General features: G+C 36.7%; 1 protein-coding gene across 1 annotated transcript in view; it reads left to right on the top strand.

Annotated features, from left to right (window-relative positions):
• Positions 1–20,073, top strand: part of sdk2a (sidekick cell adhesion molecule 2a) — a 161,938-nt gene that overhangs the window by 102,812 nt on the left and 39,053 nt on the right. Inside the window, 9 exon segments of the mRNA XM_058771584.1 lie at positions 27–221; positions 3,147–3,263; positions 3,485–3,652; positions 7,812–7,914; positions 8,406–8,582; positions 9,676–9,812; positions 9,893–10,040; positions 18,884–19,024; positions 19,229–19,410. Of these exon segments, the coding sequence (XP_058627567.1) occupies positions 27–221; positions 3,147–3,263; positions 3,485–3,652; positions 7,812–7,914; positions 8,406–8,582; positions 9,676–9,812; positions 9,893–10,040; positions 18,884–19,024; positions 19,229–19,410 (1,368 nt within the window).

The following is a 20,073-nucleotide window of genomic DNA, read 5'->3' as shown; positions in this document are numbered from 1 at the left end:
ACACTCCTCTTCCTTTGCCCCTGCAGGTGTTCCTCAGCCAGATATAGTGTGGTATAAGGATGCTGTACCCATAAGCCCCGTGAAGACACCTCGTTACAGAGTCCTGGTGGGCGGCAGTCTGCAGATAAATGGACTGCTCCCGGACGACACCGGAATGTTCCAGTGCTTCGCTCGCAACTTAGCGGGAGAGATCCAGACGAACACGTACCTTGCTGTCACCAGTACGTCAAAGCACCATCTGGGCCTGTCAATAACTCTGTCTTCATTTATTACACTTCTACCCTACATTCATCTTCTTCCTTATCTCCTGTCAGATGTGTCATTTTATAAAGCCTGTGACTTATCAGCAGCTTTTACTTTAAGAAAGAAGGAAAGATTAAGAAGAGTGATTATTCCAAGTTTAAGAGTGAGAGATAGTAAGAATAATGGTTGTTTTGTCTGCACTGGACAGGTCTTTATTATGTCCACCATTTATTTAATGCATAGTAGACAGCTTGAAAAAGACATTTTTGATGATTTAGTCAAGTTAAGGAGCAATGGCTTTTATATTTTCACATTTAGATCCTCTGGAATGTGTGTGTGTACATTACAATTTTTATTGTTATAATTATATATATAATTATTATTAAATATATATTTTTGAAAGAAGTCTATTATGCTCATTAAGGCTGCATTTATTTGATCAAAAATAATATAATGTATATAATGTATAATAATATTGTGAAATATTATTACAATTTAAAATATATATATATATTTTTTATGTAATTTATTTTTGTGATGCAAAGCTGAATTTTCAGCATCATTACTCCAGTCTTCAGTGTCACATGATCCTTCAGAATCATTCTAATATGATGATTTGATGCTCAAGAAACATTTCTTGTTATTATCAATGTTGAAACCGCTGTGCTTCTTAATATTTTTGTGGAAACCATGATACTTTTTTTCCAGGATTCTTTGATGAATAGCAAGTTCAAAAGAACAGCATTTATTTAAAACTGAAATCTTTTGTAACAGTATAAATGTGTTTACTGTCACTTTTGATAAATTTAATGCATCCTTACTGAAGGAAAGTATTAAATCTCTTTCAAAAAACACACAGAAAAAAATATTACTGCCTCCAAACTTTTGAAGAATAGTGTATACTGCTGGAAAACAAACAAAAATAAATTCAAAGTAAAATACACACATATATAAAATTGAAAACCCATCCGTGTTTACAGCTTTTAATAATCCAAGCAAAAACTGCTGCTGCACATCAGTGACTGTTTCTCAGAAATGGGGCCTATTTGGTTGTTTTTTATTTTGTTATTTCACCGGAACAAAGAGCGACCCACAGAGCGACATGGTGAGAGAAAAACACAGCACCCCTGACTAGAGGGAAGCGTAATGCTTAATGTAATGTACTTTAAAGGTTTTATGGGGGTCTAATGAGTGATTACACTTGTTAAATAGAGACATTTTGTGTCCAAGGTGAAGCTAAAACTGGACTGGAGCATATACTGTATGGATGAATTGGATTGAATTGGTGCCAGAATGTGATTCCAGATTATTCCATACCAATTTAATTTCTGTCTACATGGATAATAAATCCTGAAATCGCCAGCATTAAGGGACCAGCCAACAGTTCCCTCAATGAAAATGGCTTAATAAACATACTAAATGTGTTCAGGGAACTCTAAACATACAAATAAGTTTCTGTTCTGTGAGGTTTAGGAATTGAAGTGGATTTATGTAATATATATATATATATATATATATATATATATATATATATTAGGGGTGACCCCGAATAGTCGACGATTCGATGCTTCGATTCGAGGAGCCTGATTCGACTCCCAATCTCACAGTCGAATATTCGCGGGGTGTTATGATCATGCCATTTTGGCTATATGGGGGTGTTCAACGTCTGATTTCACATAGAACTACCGGTTTTATCCCAATAAGTTAATATACAGCCTATTATGATAATGCTGTAAATAAGAATCTGAAAAGAAAAAAAAGCTTTAAATAAATATTTTAACGTGCGTGAATAAATCCAACCACCCCTATAGATTTAAGTTTCACTTTCCATAATCTGTGACCGACAGAGGAGCATCTTGGCGGCAAGGATTTAAAACTTTAACAAGACTCAAATTGACACAGGCAGACTGAAAGACTGGATTTTTTTCGTTCAGGTAGGATGCAAGTGATTTCAAAACATTTCAGCCGGTTTATATATATGGTGTTTATATTATTTATCTTGTAAAAGATGCATTTGGTTGAGTCGGTGCAGTAAAGTGCTTCATTGTACAATCATTCTTCAGCGCGCAGGACAAACAATTATGCAGAGTATTAATAACTATGACTTGGACTGTCATATACACATAACATTATAATGAGAACACTATTATAATAAAACGCTGTGGATTTTTAGAGTTTAGTTCCCGTGTTTCTGCACGTTGTTGCGTGAACAATGCGTCCACAAAAGGAGTTCATTCAGAGCCGCGCAGACACGTTCATGCATCGGGGCGTTTTGTGCAGATAGCCTAAGTTGTTATATTAACGTTATGTTGTATAAATAAGGAAGCGTATTTTATATGAGATAAATGAGTTAAATCCCATTGATTAAAAACCTGCTATCATATGCTTCATTCTACTGGTCATCTTCAGCGCGCGCAGCTCATAACAAAAATGCAGAACATTAATAACCGTCATATACATAACGTTATAACTATTGTAAAAAATGTGAATTCTTAGGGTTTCGCTGACGTTTAATGTTAACTATCTTTTAATCAAAACATAAAACATTATTCACTCCGTTTGTATCTGCGAGGCGTCCATTACACATTTTCCCTGCGTGTTAACGTCAGTATTTACAGTATTTGACTGTCGAATGTCTGATTTGACTCTTGGTAATGTATTTTGCCCCGCCCCCAAACATATGATTCGACTATCAGTCGACTATCAGCAAGATTCGAAAATTCTGATTTGACTATGAGAATCCTTAGTCGGGGACACCCCTATATATATATATATATATATATAATTATGTCAATATCACAATGATAAAAGTCAATGGAAAGTCTCAACTGTGTGTGTGTTTGTGCATGTTTGCTTTTTGAATATGTGCATATGTGTCTCACCAGCCTCTTTCTCTGCCACAGGTATCGCCCCAAACATCACGGCCGGCCCTTCTGACAGCGCTGTGATTGATGGCATGTCCATCATTTTACACTGTGAAACCTCAGGGGCCCCGCGGCCCGCAATCACATGGCAGAAAGGTCAGTCTCCAATCAGTCATCTCTCTCAAAGAAAGATATTCATCAGTGTCTCGTGGACTTACGAACATTAATGTATCTTTGCTAGCTTAGGGATGTCAGCTAAATCAAGTGTCCAATCAACAGTCTTCTGATGAGCTGGGGACCGTCTTGTCTGTTTGATCTTCATTTTAATTTCTCTCTCTCTCTCCCTTGTGTTTTGCCATCCCTCCATCTTTGCACAGCTGATCGGGTTCTGGCAAGCGGCTCCGTGCAGTTGCCGCGTTTCACTTTGCTGGAGTCTGGCAGTCTTCTGATCAGTCCCTCTCACCTGTCTGATGCTGGATCCTACACCTGCATGGCCAGTAACTCCCGCGGCATTGATGAAGCCTCAGCTGATCTGGTGGTGTGGGGTGAGTGCATGACTAGTCCCATATAGCGTAGTCAGATAGGCTGCGTTTACAAGCAGATCGGATCATCAGTCAGTCAGAACACGGCGCGTTTACACTTGGCAACATTAACTGACTTCTCTATCTGGTTTACCGATCGGATCTGTCTTTCCTGCGCAATATTTAAATAAGTCTGCAGAGAATGGCCTGGTGCAAAGTAGACCCGAAGTGGTGGGCTTTCTTTTGAAAAGCATTTTCAGTCAAATTTTACAAATCAAAGACATAAGTCTACAAATCTCACTAGCGCTCCACAGCCTGTTGTTCTTCGTCTTTCTTGTGACAGTTTGGGAGAGGGGGGGACGGGGTTTTGCGTGACGTCGACCTGCGAATGCAGACACGATGGCTGGATTGCGTTTACATTACACTGAGATCCGATCACAATGCGTCCTCGACTCCCTCTGGACCAGGACAAGCGTGTTTACACTTGTCTTTTCAATGTGTATGTGGACAACATCCGGATACAGGTCGCATGTTGATGCTAAGTGTAAACGCAGCCATAGTGTGTGATTTCTATTGCAGATTCTGACCACTGGTTTAATAAGGGTCTGTTTTACTGCCTGAAAAGTGACCCACTGTTCGCTTTCTTACGTCTGCACTGTGTCCTAATCAAAGTGTCGAGGTTTGTCTGGTTAACATGGCCCAGTTAGTACCTGCTAGTAGATATTTTTTTAGGTAAGTGATATACAGCATGAGAGTGTCCACAATAAGCGGACAAGGAAAGAAAAGGACAAATTTAAATTCTAGATTTTATTTTATTTTTTAAGAATATATTATGCCATATGAAAACAATATTTAACTTTGATTATATTAATGTGTTAACCGTGAAGAAAAACGTATTATAAAATGGATAGTTCCGGTCCTTGATTCTGATTGGTTGAACCAAGTACAAAGCTGTTGTAAATTACTCTACAAACACACCTTTGTTTACATTTGTATGTTGCTCAGCAACCGCTTTGTTGGAACCACAACCGTTTCTGAGGAACTACATTGTTTGGCGGAAGAATGATGCTGTTATTAATTTCATTACACTTTGCTCTGTTTTATTTTGTGAAACCTTACTACGTATATGGAATAACTGTTTTATAAAAGCAATAAGCCCCGTGAAGCCGTGGTTTACAGTGAATTTATAACAGCTAAGGGGGTTGTCTAACAACCATGGCTTCTTGGGGCTTATTGCTTTAATAACACATTTTCCAAACATCTTGAATACATGTGAATATACACATCCTAATCATAAAAAGTGGAGTCACACCAGAGAATTCATGAAACGTTTCTCAAATTTGTTATCTGATATTGATGATATAAGAGGGTCTGCAGGGATCCACACTAAGATGTCATGTTTTATGTTTTGTTTTGTTAGTTTTGTTTCATTTCGCTTTGCTTCACTATGCTTTGCTTTGCTTTGCTTTGCTTTGTTCCACCACATAACTTTGATGATCACACAGTATGACTTTCATTTGGCATACATTTTTGTTTTCAAATATTTATTAGCAATATATGTTTTGTTTTCATCTTTTCTTTCACATATTTAATTGAGGCCTTTACTGAGGCGCGTTTCTTCATTTAAAATAAACATTTGTACCACCATTACATTTTTGACTTTATGCCCCCAATTAATATTAATTATATTAAATATAAAATTATATTAAATCAATTGAAAACAATTGAAATCATAGAAAAAGCTGTATTAAAGTCATTTTATGTATGAATACAATTTTAAAGCATTTTTCAAGAAACTATTAGGACAGAAAAATCAGTGTCGTATCCTTGACCCATACCAGCATGTTTCTCTGTTGACAGCCTTTCAAAAGTAGTGTTGTCTAACCCTTGTGGAAAAGAAGTGTAGTTAATCAATATTGAATGTGCACTTGTAGTGTACTTCAGATCTTACAAATATACAGGTGCATCTCAATAAATTAGAATGTTGTGAAAAAGTTAATTTATTTCATTAATTCAACTCAAATTGTGAAACTCGTGTATTAAATAAATTCAATGCACACAGACTGAAGTAGTTTAAGTCTTTGGTTCTTTTAATTGTGATGACTTTGGCCCACATTTAACAAAAACCCACAAATTCACTATCTCAACAAATTAGAATATGGTGACATGCCAATCAGCTAATCAACTCAAAACACCTGCAAAGGTTTCCTGAGCCTTCAAAATAGTCTCTCAGTTTGGTTCACTAGGCTACACAATCATGGGGAAGACTGCTGATCTGACAGTTGTCCAGAAGACAATCATTGACACCCTTCACAAGGAGGGTAAGCCACAAACATTCATTGCCAAAGAAGCTGGCTGTTCACAGAGTGCTGTATCCAAGCATGTTAACAGAAAGTTGAGTGGAAGGAAAAAGTGTGGAAGAAAAAGATGCACAACCAACCGAGAGAACCGCAGCCTTATGAGGATTGTCAAGCAAAATCCATTCAAGAATTTGGGTGAACTTCACAAGGAATGGACTGAGGCTGGGGTCAAGGCATCAAGAGCCACCACACACAGACGTGTCAAGGAATTTGGCTACAGTTGTCGTATTCCTCTTGTTAAGCCAATCCTGAACCACAGACAGTGTCAGAGGCGTCTTCTCTAAGGAGAAGAAGAACTGGACTGTTGCCCAGTGGTCCAAAGTCCTCTTTTCAGATGAGAGCAAGTTTTGTATTTCATTTGGAAACCAAGGTCCTAGAGTCTGGAGGAAGGGTGGAGAAGCTCATAGCCCAAGTTTCTTGAAGTCCAGTGTTAAGTTTCCAGTCTGTGATGATTTGGGGTGCAATGTCATCTGCTGGTGTTGGTCCATTGTGTTTTTTGAAAACCAAAGTCACTGCACCTGTTTACCAAGAAATGTTGGAGCACTTCATGCTTCCTTCTGCTGACCAGCTTTTTAAAGATGCTGATTTCATTTTCCAGCAGGATTTGGTACCATCCCACACTGCCAAAAGCACCAAAAGTTGGTTAAATGACCATGGTGTTGGTGTGCTTGACTGGCAGCAAACTCACCAGACCTGAACCCCATAGAGAATCTATGGAGTATTGTCAAGAGGAAAATGAGAAACGAGACCAAGAAATGCAGATGAGCTGAAGGCCACTGTCAAAGAAACCTGGGCTTCCATACCACCTCAGCAGTGCCACAAACTGATCACCTCCATGCCACGCCGAATTGAGGCAGTAATTAAAGCAAAAGGAGCCCCTTCCAAGTACTGAGTACATATACAGTAAATGAACATACTTTCCAGAAGGCCAACAATTCACTAACAATTCATGTTTTTTTTTTTTATTGGTCTTATGAAGTATTCTAATTTGTTGAAATAGTGAATTGGTGGGTTTTTGTTAAATGTGAGCCTAAATCATCACAATTAAAATAACCAAAGAACCTGTATTTAAAAACATTCAAGTTTTAAAAAAACTTGAAGATTGAAGATAATATAATATTATTGAAAAAAAGACTGCTTTCATGACTGTTTCTTTAAAAAAGTATCACCGTGTAACAGTGTCAAATGAAAAGTTTTACTTTAATTTTAAAACATTTAGTTTTAATAATCTTCACTTATTTTGATGTGGTATATACTAACATACTAAAGCACATGTAAATTACTTGATTATAATTTTAACTTTAGTGTGTTATTCAGTATTACATTTATATTTTGAATGTACTAAATTTCAGCTTCATTATTACAAAAGTGTAATTGCGAATATATTCAATAAATAACACACGAGTCTCAGTAGAAATGACATTAAAGTATATTTTAGTTCAGCATAAATGCTTGTCAGTACACTTTAACCATATGTCCAAGATCGTAGAATTAATTATGAAATTTTTTACGAAAATGTACTTAAGGCTTACTTAATTGGGTCAAAAAGCACTCTAAAGTTCAGCTAATTACATTTAATATAAATTTAAACCATAGTACATTTTAATTTAATTGCAACTAATGTGCAATTAAGTGTCCAAAAGCATTACATTCAGTTCATTCTTACATATGTTCTTTTGAAATATATTATTTCCATAATAAGTACTCATTTTAAAACCGTGTGCTTCTTTTTCACAAGGTAAGGCTTTTACATGTCTAACAGAAATTGAAAGGGAAAATCAATGCCATCGATTACTGTACTACACTGTGATTTGTGTGTGCAGCTCGGACGCGGATCACTAATCCACCGCAGGACCAAAGCGTGATCAAGGGCACAAAAGCAGCCATGACCTGCGGGGTGACCCATGACCCCAGCGTTACAGTCAGGTACAACCTCCACCCTCCTTAACATGTCTTTGTTGTCAACTCTGTCTAAATGTCTACTGTCTTTCTCTCTCTCTCTCTCTCTCTCTCTTTCTGTCACACCCTGCCTTATCTCACATTCAATCTTTGAGCAACACTTGCTTGTTCCTTCCATCCCTGTCCTGTGTGTTTATTACATTCAGTCCCATAAGACTTGATTTAACTGTCACCTGCTGGGCTGCTGTTATTCATTTGATCAGGGAAAATGGATGAATATGTAAACAAAGCAATAACTTAGATGGGGACTTTAATTAAACGCAAGACAGATGAGATTAAATGGGGAAACGATGTGGCTGCAATTAAGTGTTGATGTGTATGTATGAGTGCATATATGTGTGCAAACAAATTTTCTGTTGTGTGTATGTGTGTGTGTTTGTTTATTCATTAAGTAAACAGCTTTGCCATGTATTGTTGCTGTGAACAAGAATAAGTAAATAGGCCTCTGTTATTCATAGGCACATCTGGGAGAAAGGAGGAGCGGCTATTGACGTGAAATCGAGCCCTCGCTTGCGACTCGACTCCAACGGCACCCTGCATATATCTCAGACCTGGTCAGGAGACATTGGGACCTACACATGTAAAGTCACATCTGTGGGAGGCAATGATTCTCGCAGCGCTCACCTGAGAGTCAGGTACATGTCAAAAACCCTCTTGCCAATTATCCACTGTGTCCTTTGCCTTATACATTTAGATTCTGCCATTTTGTTTTCACTTCCTCTTGGACATTGTTTTGGATTGTATCTGTGAGCTTTGTTTTTCTACTGGGATTTAAAGAACTGAAACAATAGGTTGTTGAGAATGCACAATGAATAGTAAACAAACATCCAAACATTGCTTTCCCTTTTCTCTCTCTCTCTCTCTTTATCAATGTTTCATTGCTTCAAGTAGAGAAGTGCATTGTGTTTTATCTGCATCATAAATAATGGTGAATTGGCAAAGCAGTTGAGGCAACATTTATATTAACAATAGAGTCAATATTTATTATAAAAACTCAGTTTATCTCCCTCTCAACATCATTTGGTCTGCTTTATTGACATGGCAAACACTTGTACATTTATATTGCCAAATTGTCTGCAGCTTAGCAAAATAGCATAAAAATAAATAACAGAATAAATGTATTTTGTTAAATATATGTAAATGTATTGTGTAAATGTATGTACACTACCATTCAAAAGTTTGGGGTCAGTAGTTTTTATTTTCTTTTACTTTTTTAAAGAAATTAATACTTTTATTCAGCAAAGATGCATTTAATTAGTCAAGGTGACAGCAACGAGATTTATAATGTTACAAACATTTCTTTTTAAAAAGTGATGTTCTTTTGAGCTTTCTATCCATTAAAGAGTCTTAAGCAGCACAGCTGTTTTCAGCATTGCTAATAATAAGAAATGTTTCTTGAGCAGCAAATCAGCATATTAGATTGATTTCTGAATAATCATGTAACACTGAAGACTGGAGTAATGATGCTGAAAATTCAGCTTTGCATCACAGGAATAAATTACATTTTTAAAAACTTTACAATAGAAAACAGTATAGTATTTCACAATTTTGCTGTTTTTACTGTATTTTTTATCATGTAAATGCAGCCTTGGTGAGCTTTCAGAGATAAAAATCTTACCGACTTTTGAATGGTATTGTATATATAAAACTGAATTGAAATGCAGTGTTAACTGTTGTAAAATGTTTGAATTTTTATTGATTTTTATTATTTTGCTTCTGTCTCTGTAGGCAGTTGCCTCATGCTCCAGAGAACCTCATCGCCACCCTCAGCAGCTCAGAGAGACGAACCATCAACCTGACCTGGGCCCAGGCCTTTGACGGGAACAGCCCGCTCATCCGTTACATCCTGGAGGTGTCAGAGAACAGTGAGTTTTCTGACCTGCTGTATTTTTCTGTCACTCTTCTCTCAGCTCTGGAGTCCATTCTCAATGTCTCTGTTTGACAGATGCACCTTGGACTGTGCTCTTGGCCAACATCGATCCAGAAGCCTCCAGCGTGATCGTGGGGGGCCTCATCCCGGCACGTTCTTACCAGTTTCGCCTGTGTGCCGTCAACGACGTGGGGAAGGGCCAGTTCAGCAGGGAGACAGTGCGGTGAGTCTGGAACTCAAAAAGCGAGAAACATTGGATCACCTTTTCTATCCTCACAGCTAAGCCTGAAGCTTAGGACGTCAAACTGTGAGATTGAGTGTTAACAAAATGATTGGTTTATTAAAGCCTAAATACATTCAAGGAAGAAAGTGATTACATAGACAGTTTTTTTTTTTTTTTTTGACTAGCATGAAGTGTGGTCTTCATCAAAGTTTATTCAGGTCAAGTACTGTCAGCTTTGACAAAAAGAGACTGACTGACATGGAAAGCTACCAATCACATCTCAGTTTGTTTACATGCCATATTAAATATAACATAATATGCTGATGAGGAAAAATGTATATATATAATGTGTGTCTGAGTACAGACGAACACTTACGCATTTAAAGTTTAAACTCAAATTGATAGCGTGCATGAACATATAGTAGAAGTACTTAACACATGCAAACTTCCAAGTTTCATGTTTGCCCAGTGCCTGTGCAATTTTTCTCCAGATGTTATGACCGATAAAAATGTCTGTACTCTTTTAAACTGTATTTAATTATTTGCGTATCTTTTAACCCATTCACATAAGCACTTGAGTGCGTCCTTTGTTGTCACGACTAGAGGAGTTCGATTTTGTTATCGTTTTTGTTATTGTTCCAACAAATCTACGGCAAAAGTGCCACCACCTTGTGGACATACTAAGTGAGATGCTATTACTGTTTTTATAATTTTTTTTGAATTGGTTTTTATTTTTATATTTTCCATTTTCAGTTTAGATTTTAGTTAAAAGTTTTAGTAATTTTGATTTTGTCATTTTTATTATTTTAAAAATGTCTATTTTATTACTTTTTATTTAGTTTTAGTTATTTTAGTACAACAAGTTAAGCTAAATGAAAATGAAAAATGTTGCCTAGCTGAAAAAACGTTTACATTTTATATATTTTGTTTTATTTAAGTTAATGTTATTTTTATTCTAAACTCTATTCTTTGGGCTGTAGTCTATGGATGCCCATTTACGCCACTGAATTTTAAAAAAAATCTCGCAATTCTGACTTTTTTTTCCTCAGAATTGCATGATATAAACTCACAATTGTGAGTTATAAAGTCATAATTGCGGGATATAAACTCGCAATTCTGACTTTTTTTTCCTCAGAATTTGTAGTAAACTCACAATTGAGTTATGAAGTCTGAGGGGGGGAAAAGACTGATATTTTCTCAGAATCGCGAGTTCGCAATTCTAACTTTATAACTTGCAATTTCGAGGTTATATATCACACAATTATGATTAAAAAGAATAGTCAGATTTGCAAGTTTGTATCATGCAATTTTGAAAAATAAAATGAAAAAAAGTCAGAATTGTGAAATGAAAAGTCGCAATTACCTTTTTTTTAATTCAGTGGTGGAAATGGCAGTAGTCTGTACGAAAGGTGCAGAAAATGATTTTAAAAAAATCGAATAGTGCCACGCAGTCTTCATGAATAGTTATATGGAAAATACTGAAAATGTTTACTTTTCGGATTAGAATAGAAAATAAATTTGATTCCACCAACCTGGTAAACTTGGACAAATCTAGTGGTTTTCCTCATTGCACAGACAGACTGCTAGGAAAGCTGTTGCGCTTTGACTTTCAGAAGTGAATAATCCCGACCAATCAGATTGGAGCTAGTGATTTCAGTCAACACGTTCCATCAAACGGTCAGTGAACAGGGTTTCCTGGGGTGTTCTGAAGACTAGCGCAGACATGTCTGTGAGAATCGCACTTAAGCGTGGAAGAATAGCCACAAAAGCCTGGCAAAAGTAGAAGACTTTTTTCTCGCAGACCTACAGCCCCCGTGAGGAGGGAGGTAGTGCATTATTCAGCTGAATCGGAGCCTGCAGCCCGCAGTGCTGTGAGGAATGGAACCGTGCACTGAGAGATTTTTAGCAGCTTTTGTACAACTGCGTTCCACTCTGTCTACTACAGCATTACAAAGAGCGCCAAGTGACTCGCGCCTTCAAACGTGCTCAGATCTCACGGGAACGCCTGTGACGTCTGAGACATCCTGACTCAAAGATGCCCCAAAAACCGTGAAAACGCCAAACAACATTTCTGCATGAATATGATGTGTTTGCGCATTAATATTCATATCTGCTTGTGTCTTAAGGGATCCTGCTATGAAGGAAGCAGATATTTGATTCTTGTAATCTGATAGAACAGTCACATTTGGAGTTGCTTCGGATCAGCTGGAGAGTGTGGCGTGTTTGCTGCCTTTACAGCGAGAAGGAGGCTGATTGAAAATGGAAAAGTCAAGCTCGAATCAATGATTTGAGAATGAGATCTGAAAGCATGTGGGAAGTAAACATTCTTTGCCCGTCTGCAACATCCTGCGCATGCACAGCTGTGGCAAATCAATAATCTGCCGCCCAGGATACCAAGTCCTCGACGGACTTAAAAGTAATAGACCGGGAAAATATTAGGGGAAAAAAACGTGTTGCTGATGCAATGCCCCGTCAAGAGCTAACATCCCTGAGGGCGAAAATGAACAACACGCTATTATGAGAATGCCACATTGTTCTCCAACACACTTACTAGTGGTCGAAGAGGTGTGGAAGTAAACTCTTCGTGGAGGTTTCATCATTCGACACCTAATTTATCATGTTAATTAGCATATGCAAAACCAGGTTCAAGGTTTAACTTCTTAGCAACTGCAGACAGTCTCTTATGTTTACCAAGACTGCATTTATTTGATCAAAAATACAATAAAAACTGTACTATTGTAAAATATTATTAATATTTCGAGTTATTCTTGTGATAGCAAAGCTGATCAGTACTCCAGTCTTCAGTGTCACATGAACCTCCAGAAGTTAAGTCGTTTGAATCAGTTTAACAATAATCTTCAGTGAACAAATTAATTACATTTTTACACCAGTAGTTGGCTACAAATGAGCATCTTTTATCTGTTATGGGTGTGTTATTGAATTGATTTAAACCGATCGCCCTAGAGCTATGATGGCAGATTTAAAAATCACATACTTTCTGAGCGAGCAGCTGCCATTGTGATGAATGGGAATGCTAACAGGTATTATGAACCTCCTTGATTCTGACAAACGCACCCCAAACTTACGCATTGATGCAAAACAGTGCCATCCGTTTATTCCCACAGACTCTGAGCTCATCTTGCACCAGATCTATTCTCTCAGCTAACAACTTCCACTCGTTTTGCAACTTGCATGCGCGCAGATCAGAAGACATTCTTCTCAGCGCGTTCAGGCGGGGAATCCGCAGAGGTGGGGGTGACATAACAGCACTGCGCCGCTCAAGGATCCGCGCCTATTTCTTTGATCCTAAAACACTGCGCTTTATCTCAGCCACAGAACTGTGGCTCTCACGCAGGAGATATCAAGATGTCAAGTTAAATAGATTTAAGAAGAATCTTGCTGGATTTTTTTGCTCTCTGGCATTAGCCAATTTTGGCTGTCTCGTCTTTGATCATCTCCACGCCAAGAGGAGGCACGTAACTCGAGGGGCCTCTGCTCGAAATGCAGGCTTCTGAGATGGAACATCAAAGTTCTTAATCGTTATTCACCTTCAACTCGTGCATTACAACAACATACAGATACAATCAGCACATACACAGTCAATGTCACCCATGTACTATCCCAGTTAACAGGGATTGTTCTCAGAACATTATGGCAAGGTTCTCTCAAAATTCTCTCTGCAACATTAATAGAACTTTCATTCAAAGTTATATGGTCTTTTAATAATGTTCTAAAAATGTTAGCACAAAAACATTATTTAATTTTGTACCAACTTTTTATTTATTTATTTATTTATTTTCACAATCCCACAACTTATATATTTATATATAATAACTAATATACAATATATATATTAGTGCTGTCAAACAATTAATCTTGATTAATCACATCCAAAATAAAAGTTTGTTTACATAATATATGTGTAGACTGTGTATATTTATTATGTATATGTAAATACAAACACATGCATGTATATATTTAAGAAAAATATGTTAAGTTTATATATTAAATATATTTATATATAATATAAAATATAAGATTATAAATATATAAATGTATATACATGTAAATATTTTCAAAATATATACTGTATGTGTGTGTATTTATATATATATATACATAATAAATATACATAGTACACATACATATATTATGTAAACAACAACTTTATTTTGGATCGCGATAATCATTTGACAGCACTATTATATATATATATGTATATATATATATATATATATATATATATATATATATATATATATGTGTGTGTGTGTGTGTAAATTATATAAATAACCCGAATTCTGGAAATGTTGGGTTGTTTTTTTTATTTTAATAAAATGAAAACTAAAAGAATTTCAAATCACATGAGCCAATATTTTGTTCACCATAGAACATACATAACATAACAAATGTTTAAACTTAAAAATAAATTTTACAATTTTATGCACAAAATGAGCCCATTTTAAATTTGATGCCTGTTACAGGTCTCAAAATAGTTGGGACGGGGGCAACAAAGGGCTGAAAAAGCAATATATTTTGAAAAGATTCAGCTGGGAGAACATCTAGCAACTAATTAAGTTAACTGACATCAGGTCTGTAACAAGATTAGCTATAAAGGGATGCCTTGGAGAGGCAGAGTCTCTTAGAAGTAAAGATGGGCAGAGGCTCTCCAATCTGTGAAACACGCATAAAAAGATTGTGGAATACTTTAAAAACAACGTTCCTCAACGTCAAATGGCAAAGGCTTTGCAAATCTCATCATCTACAGTGCATAACATCATCAAAAGATTCAGAGAAACTGGAGAAATCTCTGTGCGTAAGGGACAAGGCTGAAGACCTTTGTTGGATGCCCGTGGTCTTCGGGCCCTCAGACGACACTGCATCACTCATCGGCATGATTCTGTCATCGGCATTACTAAATGGGCCCAGGAATACTTCCAGAAACCACTGTCGGTAAACACAATCCGCCGCGGCATCTGCAGATGCCAACTAAAACTCTATCATGCAAAAAGGAAGCCATATGTGAACAAGGTCCAGAAGCGCCGCTGTGTCCTGTGGGCCAAGACTCATTTAAAATGGACTGTTTCAAAGTGGAAAAGTGTTCTATGGTCAGACGAGTCCAAATTTGACATTCTTGTTGGAAATCACGGACACCGTGTCCTCCGGGCTAAAGAGGAAGGAAGCTTTCCAGCGTGTTATCAGTGTTCAGTTCAAAAGCCAGCATCTCTGATGGTATGGGGGTGCATAAGTGCATACGGTATGGGCAGCTTGCATGTTTTGGAAGGCACTATGAAAGCTGAAAGGTATATAAAGGTTTTAGAGCAACATATGCTCCCCTCCAGACAACGTGTATTTCAGCAGGACAATACAAAACCACATACTGCAGCTATTACAACAGCATGGCTTCGTAGTAGAAGAGTCCGGGTGCTGAATTGAGAACATTTAGAGATGTTATATTATTATAACATATAATAATAATTATTATATATTATAATAATATAACTATATATTATAATTCTCTATAATTATAGAGAACATTAGGCGTATCATTAAACGAAAAATACGTCAAAGACGAGCACCAACTCTTCAGCAGCTGGAAACCTATATCAGGCAAGAATGGGACTAAATGCCAACACCAAAACTCCAGAAACTCATAACCTCGATGCCCAAACGTCTTCAAACTGTTTTGAAAAGAAGAGGAGATGCTACACCATGATAAACATGCCCCCGTCCCAACTATTTTGAGACCTGTAGCAGGCATCAAATTTTAAATTAGCTAATTTTGTGCAAATTATTATTATTATTTTTAATTTCTTAGTTTAAACATTTGTTATGTTATCTATGTTCTATTGTTAATAAAATATTGGCTTGTGTGATTTGAAATTCTTTTTGTTTTCATTTTATTAAAATGTAAAAAACGTCCCAACATTTCCGGAATTCGGGTTGTGTGTAATATATATATATACACAATGTAAGGAATAATTCGCGTCCGTGACCGCATCACCACCTCGGGTGTGCATTATTTTTCTAATAATTCAACGGACCGAAGTCAATTATTCCGCTTATACTACGGTTGCCACACCTCAAGACATCGATCAGATTATATATTTCAAGGCATTCATCCGGTATTTCTACTTAAATCGCTATCGTGAGTAGGATTATTTTTTCCGCATCTCATCCAAAGCCTTCGTTGCTAATTCCAAAACGTAATTTCAAACCTAGTAATGGAGGCATGAGCCGTTGATAACAGACTAATGCAGTTAATACAGTTAGAGAGAGAGAGAGAGAGAGAGAATTACCTCAATAGTGTTCGGCAGCAATGTCTCTAGTTATAGTGAAACTTAGTACCTTTTGTTCACGAACAGCGCCGTTGTTGTTACCTCGCTTGTGAGAAATCATGTAGTTTTTAAGTTGTTTACTGATAAAATCGTCAGAGTAGCGCTTGTGTGTGTGCAAACTGTAACTGTTATGTATGTGCGGTCTGTGAGGGAGAGAGAGCGGGAGAGATGTGCTTTCCTTACATAATAAAGCGTAATTTTGTGGCAAAAACATGGACATGCTCTGTTGTTTTTATCATTTTGATTACTATATTTATTTGTTTGGCCAGTGTTGTTGTGGGTTTTGGTTATTTTGCTGTTGTAAGACCTTTGAAATAACAGAAATCATTTGGCGAAGTGATATGGTCATGTAATGCGGTCAAGAGCTGTCTGGAACTACGTTCACCGTGCGTTTCCCTGAAAATAATTGCACACCTTAGAACGTTCGTCAGCCAATCAGATTCAAGCATTCAACGGCCCCGTAGTGTGTGTATATATATATATATATATATATATATATATATATATATATATATATATGACCCTGGACCACAAAACCAGTCTTAAGTCGCTGGGGTATATTTGTAGCAATAGCCAAAAGTACATTGTATGGGTCAAAATGGTCGATTTTTCTTTTATGCCAAAAATCATTAGCATATTAAGTAAAGATCATATTCCATGAAGATATTTTGTACATTTCTTACCGTAAATATATCAAAACTTCTTTTTTGATTAGTAATATGCATTGCTAAGAACTTCATTTAGACAACATCAAAGGCACATTTTTATGGGTGTCAACGTTAACGCGTTAACGCATGCGATTAATCAAAAAAAATGTAACGCCTTAAAATTTTTTTAACGCAGATTAATCGTTTGATAAGGTTTGACCCCAACTTCTTCCCGTCATCGCAGTGCGGAAGGTTATCTATCATTGTGTGATGAGGGTACAGCACCAGTGTTGCCAGGGTAACGCAACAAGTGGGCTATTTTGAAAATACAGTCACGGGAAAAAATTACAGAGCCGTGGGTTGCGTTTTTTTGGGCTACTTTTTTAATGTACCGCGGCCGCTCAAAGTGTATATAGACAAATAAAAATTAAAATAGATCCTTTTACTAATGTGTATTATACTTGAAATGTATACCTGGCAACTTAAGAACGGAGAGGCGGTTGTAACATCAAACAACGTGAGTTTCAGCAGAGCATGTTAAAGGGATAGTTCACCCAAAAATGTAAATTCTGTCATCATTTACTCACCCTCAAGTAGTTCCAAACCTGTATGAATTTCTTTGTTCTGCCAAACACAAAGGAAGATATTTTGAAGAAAGTTTGTAACCAGGCTGTTTTGGGGCACCATTGACTTCCATGGTAGGAAAAAAAAATACTATGGACGTCAATGGTGCCCCAGAACTGCTCTGTTTCCCACATTCTTCAGAATATCTTCCTTTGTGTTCCGCAGAACAAAGACATTCATACTGGTTTGGAACTACTTGAGGGTGAGTAAATGACAGAATTTATATTTTTGGGTGAACTATCCCTTTAAGGCTTTTACACAGCAGAAATAAACATGACAACAGCCACTGTAGATTATAAAAGATAATAAACACACGATTACGATATATATGGTCTGTATGTGATTTTCTTGAGATTTAATGTGTACATCTGAAATGCTAATTTGTGCAGCGATATAAAAGGCTATAAATAGCATATTTTAACAACAGTAAATGACCAAATTCCACATGTGATCGTAAAAGGAAGTTATTACAAACACTCGATGGTGGTTTGAAGTGAGTTCTGAGTAAAAGTGTATTATTAATCTCATAAATTGTCTTATGAAGCATGATGCAGAACAGGTCCAATTCTTCTTCATAATGCATTTTGTCATAATACCTCATAAGGTCGCAAGAAAATGTTTTTTTTGTATTTATTTAGAAATACTTTTGATAATAGTTGGGTAAATGTATACTGGGATTGAAGTGATGTGGCTTGGTAAACGTTGTATTGCCAGTTTAAAGGCTGATAATGGCTGAATAAAAACAAAAGAATAATGATAAAAGAATAATAAGGATTATGTCTCATACCTGGCGGAAGTGTGAAAGATTCTGTTTCCTTAAACTAGTTTCATGCATTTCTTTTTCAACACATTTACAGGTAAATCCTAGTATTTAAAATTTGCGATTAATCATGATTAATCACAGCCCGTGACTGTGATTAACGCGATTACATTTTTTAATCGATTGACAGCACTAATATATATATATATATATATATATATACACTATACAAAATTTCAGTATGATTTGAGAGCTCTAGACTTCGCTCTATATAATATTAATCTTCCAGAGATTCCTCTTCTCTGTATTTCTTTTAAATTATTAATTTTGGATTTTTGCCTCTGTTTTAGATGGTACACTAAAACAGGGAAATGATTGGGTAGAGAGAGCAAACAGACTCAAACCTGCTTCAAATGGCCATTCCACTTTCTCTTTTAATCTCTTTTGTTCTTTCTCCCAATTCCCTGTTTTTAGAGTATCATTACCCGAGGAGCCCCCCAGCGCCCCTCCTCAGACAGTGATAGCCAGTGGCCGAACCAACCAGTCCATCATGATCCAGTGGCAGCCTCCCCCTGAGAGCCACCAAAACGGGCCGCTTCAAGGCTACATCATCAGGTGAGAGATCTCTGGGACTGTCCTTTACCCAATCTAGCTGTTCTCAGCAGCACTTCATCTTCTAGAGTACACCGGTCCTCGTCTGCTTCAAGTCCCATTGGAGCCAATAGTGTCCTCTCAGCGAGAACTCCTATTTTTGAATCTCAAAAGTCATGGGGCTGATGCTTTTCCCTTGTCTCACACTGTTCCCACCATGCCGCTCAGGTACTGTCTGTCTGGATTACCGGTGGACTGTCAGATGAAGAACATCACCAACCCAGACCAAACGAATCTCCTGCTGGAAGACCTCATCATTTGGACCAACTACGAGATTGAGGTGGCTGCTTATAATGGGGCGGGCCAGGGCGTCTACAGCCCCAAAGTCACAGAATGGACCCTGCAAGGCGGTGAGGATCTTGAGAGTATCTTATATCAACAGATTTAAAGTTTAATTTAATATTAAATATTTTAGATGATTTATTATTTATCATAAATTAAAGAAAATTATGTATCTAAATTTAAATTTTTTTTTTTTTACAGTAACAGGGTTGAATAGTTATGCTTGACAAATGCCATCAACAGTACAATTTGTGTAAAAAATGTGAAAATGGAATAAGAAGACTTACTTCTCTTGTCATCACATTGAAGAAAGCGTTCAAATGATGTCACTTCCTGTGTGTCACAGTTTAAATTTTTTTGTAGTAGGGAAAAATCACTCAGTTACAGGATTGCGCACAACATGCAGGTCACAGCAAAACAATTGTTTTTGGTCATTAAAATTATATAATAATTAAATGTGAATAAATTTCAACAGATTGAGTATCAAATTTAATATCAGATAGTTTTAGTTTGTTTAATAGTTCTTATAAAATAAAGAAAATTATTTGTTTGATATTTTTTTCTTACAGTAACAGGGTTGAATAGTTAAACTTAACAAATACCATCAACAAACTGAAAACTGAAACTGAAAAAAATGAGATTTACCTCTTGCCATGGTGAAGAAAGCGCCCAAATGATGTTATGTCCTGGGTGTCACAATTTTAAGGAATATTACATTTTTTTGTAATGCG

Source organism: Onychostoma macrolepis, chromosome 03, assembly GCF_012432095.1.
Source record: "Onychostoma macrolepis isolate SWU-2019 chromosome 03, ASM1243209v1, whole genome shotgun sequence".
In the NCBI taxonomy this organism is placed as follows: domain Eukaryota; kingdom Metazoa; phylum Chordata; class Actinopteri; order Cypriniformes; family Cyprinidae; genus Onychostoma; species Onychostoma macrolepis.
Note: the sequence above shows the minus strand (reverse complement) of the source record. Positions and strands in the feature narration are given on the sequence as shown.